Below are 5,046 nucleotides of genomic sequence, written 5' to 3'. Positions count from 1 at the left end.
TAAAAAATTATAAATATTTATAAAAAAGATTACTTTTTTATTTTATTATGCTTCCAGTATTCCAGTTATTAAAAGTTACTTCATCAAAATAGTGTTAATATTTGTTTGTGTGTGTGTGTGTGTGTGTGTGTGTGTTTATAATAATAATAATTATTATTATTATTATGATTTACAATTATACATTTTATTATAAATGTATTTAGAATTTTATTAATAGTATATATAATATAAGAAATATTATATTACATATATATTTTTTAGAATAAATAATTTTCCCTCTTAACCTGAACAGTAGTGTTTTGCCACTTTAATTCATTTTTAACTGTATTATTATGCTTTTAATAAAAGTTAATAAATATAAAATTACATTATTGTAATTTTGTGTAAGAAGTGTTTAATTAATTTATTGTTTTCTTTATTTATTTATTCATATTTGTTTATTTACTTGTTATATATTTTTTTATACATATTTTCCCCTCTCCAAACCTGAACAGCTATATTTTTCAGCACTTTCCAAATCCAAATCCTGTTAGCGGTGCTTGTTTTGTTTGCGTGACTCGGATAGAGAGAGAGGAGAGGCAGAGACAGATCGAAAGCAAGGCGACAGAGGTTAAATTATTTATAGGTTACCTGAAGCGCAAACTGCCAATGTCAAAGAGTGGAAATGTCGACATCCTATCCTCCGGACCGGCTTCTGGCTCTACTGTTTGTGGCGAAGGTTTTAAATAACCAAGACAAAAATATTTAGCAAATATGCCTCTTCTTTTCTGGTCTCGGGCAGACATGTCCATCTATGGACCGCGGGAAAACAAGCCAGCATTGTTTCACTCTGAATGCTCATGCGAACCCTAAACATTCACTGATTGCTTCAGATAAGCATTCTTCACCCAAGATACTCCCAGCATCATTTTCTCCCTATATTTTCTCATCATGTTCATTTAGTTCATCACAGCTCATATTTCCGTCTTGCATATCATAATGTGTTGCAACTGCTTGGCTCTGGTCTCTTTTTCTGGCCCAAGCAGTGGCATGTGTCTGTATGCAGCTTGTTTTCTTTCCAGGGTTTGCTCTTCTCTCAGTCCATTTCTTTGGCACACTTACTCACCACTGAACCCAAGGCAAGCTGGCACCATAATGGGCAATACTGACTGTCCTCTAAAGGCAATACCAGCCAGGCAGCGGTTGATGGATGGAGTTTATTTATCCATCTTCGACAAAGTGCTCAATGCCTGGCAGCTGCGCTAAAACAATGGCCAGTGCTGCAAACCTTAGACACTCTTACTCTTATTCTGATGGATGCTTCTTAATGTATTTCTTTGAACACAAACAATTGTATGCTTTAAAGTACCTGAGTGTGTTTGTGCGTTTCAGAGGAGTGTTATTCCACCTTCCATTGTATAATTTATATATTATTATTAATATTAAATTAATAATAATAATAATATTATTATTATTACTATTTTATTTTATTTATTTATTTTTATATGTATTTATTCATTTTTATAACTATTGTATTATTTTTTATATATTTTAATATATATATATATATATATATATAGTTAGTTTTTTAGAAATGTATGCATTCATTCTTAGTTTTTATTATTATTATTATTTTATATATATATATATATATATATTTATTTATTTTTTTTATTCATGATTTTTTAAATATATTTTATTTGTTTTTCATTTTTATTTAGATATATGTATTTTATATATTTACTTGTTTTTAAAATGTATTTATTTTATGTATGTTTATATTTTTATTGTTATCTATTTTATTTAAATAATAAATAATATACATATGCTTTTAGTAGTTATTAAAAGTTAATAAATATAATAATTTTATTAATATATAATATAATAAAATAAATATGTAAAAATGTAAAAAATATTTAAACATCAATAATTATAAAATTAAATGTATGAATATAACAAATAAGAATTAATTTCAACCCTCTCAACCTGAACAGTAGTATTTTGCAACTTTATTTGTTAATAATAAATTAATAATAAGTAGTTAATAAAAATAATAAAATTATTTGATATATAATATGTATGTATAATTTTTATTATTTTCTATTATATATTTTATATTTATTTATTCTTTGTTTTTATTTTTATTTAGATATATGTATTTTATATGTATTTGTTTTTAAAATGTATTTATTTTATGTATGTTTATATTTTAATTTTATTTATTATTTTTTATTTATTTTCCCTCTCAACTTTTTGCCACTTATTATTGAAAATTGTATTTATTTTATATCTATAATTATGCTTTTAGTAGTTATTAAAAGTTAATAAATATAATATAATTTTATTAATATATAATAAAGTAAATATATAAACGATATAATATATTTTAAAAAAAAAATCAAAAAGCAATAAATATAAAAATTTAATGAATAAATTTAACAAATAAGAATTAATAAAAAATAACAATAAATGAAAATAATATATATATATATATATATATATGGATGCTTTCAGTAGTTAAAAGTTAATAAATATAATATCATTTTATTACAATATATTATTATAAAATAAATATATAATATATAATAATTGCGCTAAAAAAGTGCTGCAAACTTTAGACACTCCTGCTCTTATTCTGATGGATGCTGCTTAATGTATTTGAACACAAAGGATTGTAAACTTTAAATGACCTGACCGATAATGAATAAGAGGGAGTGTGTTTGTGCTTTTCGGAGGAGTATTATTCCACCAGCTCAGGTAGTGATTGTGTCAGCGCTTTTGATTGACAAGAATGAGCTCCCCAAACACCCATTTCCGGTCTGCCATTTGCCAGTTTTACTCTTTGATAAGTGTAGAAGAGAGAAAGAAAAGGAAGCAATATAGAGGTGGAATGGGATACTTAAGTAAAAGCATGTAAATGTGAGCACATGCACTAACCGCTAAACCTCAGCTATGACCTTTATCTTCTATGGGTGTCCACATATAGGTGCCCAAAAGCATACCAGACTTGGCCATCTTTTTTTACACTGCTAAGCAAGCCTCTTTAGGAAATCGGTCAGACCAACAACAAAAGTGCAATTTGATACGTTTAGGAGGTACAATTCATAACTTGATGATGATAATTAAAGTTTTATTCATGGCCAAGCTGGTAATCCGGTCATTATTGTATAGTAATAATAGAGTAATACTTTTTTTAATATAAATATATGCATTTTTATTATTATTTTTTATATATTTTAAGTTAAATTTTTTTTTTTTTTTTTTTTAGAAATGTATTTATTCTTTGTTTTTTAGTTTTTTATTTATTTAATTTTTATTTTATATAAATATATTTATATTTTTATTATATATATATTTTTTCGTATTATGAATATCATTTTCATTTATATTTTTTAAATGTATTAATTCATATTTGTTATTTTTATTCATGTAATTTGTTTTATTTTTATATATTTATTATTTCTTTTTATTTTTAGATTTATTTATTTTTAATAATAATTTATTTTATGTATGTTTATTTTTTATGATTTTTTTATTTTTATTTTATTCATTTACATTTTGTTTATTTGCATGGATATTTTGTAGATTTTATTCTTTGTTTTTGTTTCAATTTTATTTAGATATTTATTTTTTATTTTATGTATGTTTATATTTTTGTATTTATTTCTTATTCTTATATTTATTCATTTACATTTTTATATTAATTAGATATTTTATTTAGACATATTTATTTATTTTATGTATGTTTATTTTTTATTAATTCTTATTTTTTATATTTATTCATTACATTTTTATATTTGTTGTTTTTATTTATATATTTATTTGTTATTTTCATTTACATCTATTTATTTTATATATTTATTTATTGTTTTTAATATTTACTTTATGTATGCTCATATTTTATTTATTTTATTTATTTTTGTTTATTCATTTACTTGTTTATTAATTGTTTTGTGTATTTTATTTAAAAAAATATTACTTTTTATTAATTCTTATTCTTTTAATTTACATTTATACATTTTATTTATTTTATATATGTACTTTTTAATTTATTTCTTACAAATGTTTATATTTATTTACTTTAATGCATGTTTACCTACTGCAATATAACCTTTTATTCTACTAATTTTACATGCACTAATATTCATCCCCTCTATCCTTGTTTTTCCAGTGCCTGCCGCTTTAACCATGGACCCCATCACTGCTCACCAGCGGCTCATATTATCCGACGACTGCACCATCGTCGCGTACGGAAACCTGCATCCGCAGCCCCTCCAGGACTCACCGCGCCGCTTCGACGTTGAGGTGTCAGTACTAGGAGCCGAAGGCTTCTCCGCAGGCGTCCACTATTGGGAAGTAATGGTGTCCGAAAAAACCCAATGGATGATCGGCGTGGCCAACGAAACGGTCAACCGCAAGGGCAGCATCCAAATCCAACCCAGCCGAGGCTTCTACTGCATCGTAATGCACGACGGCAACCAATACAGCGCTTGCACCGAACCCTGGACGCGCCTCAACGTAAAAAGCAAACTAGAAAAAGTGGGCGTCTACTTGGACTACCCCAAAGGTTTGCTGGTTTTCTACAATGCTGACGACATGTCCTGGCTCTATACTTACCGAGAGAAGTTTATAGCTAAACTTTACCCGTACTTCAGCCCCGGTCAAAGTCACGCCAATGGAAAAAACGTGCAGCCCTTGAGAATTAACACCGTGCGTTTATAGGAACCGAGTCAGCAAAAGAAGAAGAAGAAACTCAAACTAGGCTGTATAATAAAGTTTCTTTCCGCTTACCGCCCGGCGGGTAGCCGACGTGTTACCGAATGAAGCCATCTGACTGATGGATTGTGACGTAAGGCTCTGTGGACGCCTGGAGTTGGTTAATAAAATGGAGAGCCTTGCACTTTTTCTGAGAGGTGCCTATGGGCGTTTTGTACATTTTATTCTTCAATTGTAATCTTGCCGTGGCCGGCCTGCTTGCCCGAGATTTCCCAGCTGCTCGTACACAATACCCCGACTTGTGTCCCTCCAGCCCCTGCAGGATCCTTGGGAAAAAGAGCTTATCTGTTG

At 27.7% G+C, this 5,046-nt stretch overlaps 1 protein-coding gene across 1 annotated transcript; it reads left to right on the top strand.

Annotated features, from left to right (window-relative positions):
- The first annotated feature begins 664 nt into the window (after positions 1-664).
- LOC141317299 (E3 ubiquitin-protein ligase TRIM62-like) lies at positions 665-4,701 on the top strand. The gene is made up of 4 exons (XM_073833045.1): positions 665-718; positions 1,062-1,118; positions 2,966-3,074; positions 4,151-4,701. The coding sequence occupies exons 1-4, from the start codon at positions 665-667 to the stop codon at positions 4,699-4,701; spliced, it is 771 nt and encodes a 256-aa protein (XP_073689146.1).
- The last annotated feature ends 345 nt before the right edge of the window (positions 4,702-5,046 follow it).

Source organism: Garra rufa, unplaced genomic scaffold (assembly GCF_049309525.1).
Source record: "Garra rufa unplaced genomic scaffold, GarRuf1.0 hap1_unplaced_673, whole genome shotgun sequence".
Classification (NCBI taxonomy): Eukaryota; Metazoa; Chordata; class Actinopteri; order Cypriniformes; family Cyprinidae; genus Garra; species Garra rufa.
The sequence above is the reverse complement of the archived record's forward strand: the minus strand, read 5'-3'. Positions and strand labels throughout refer to the sequence as shown.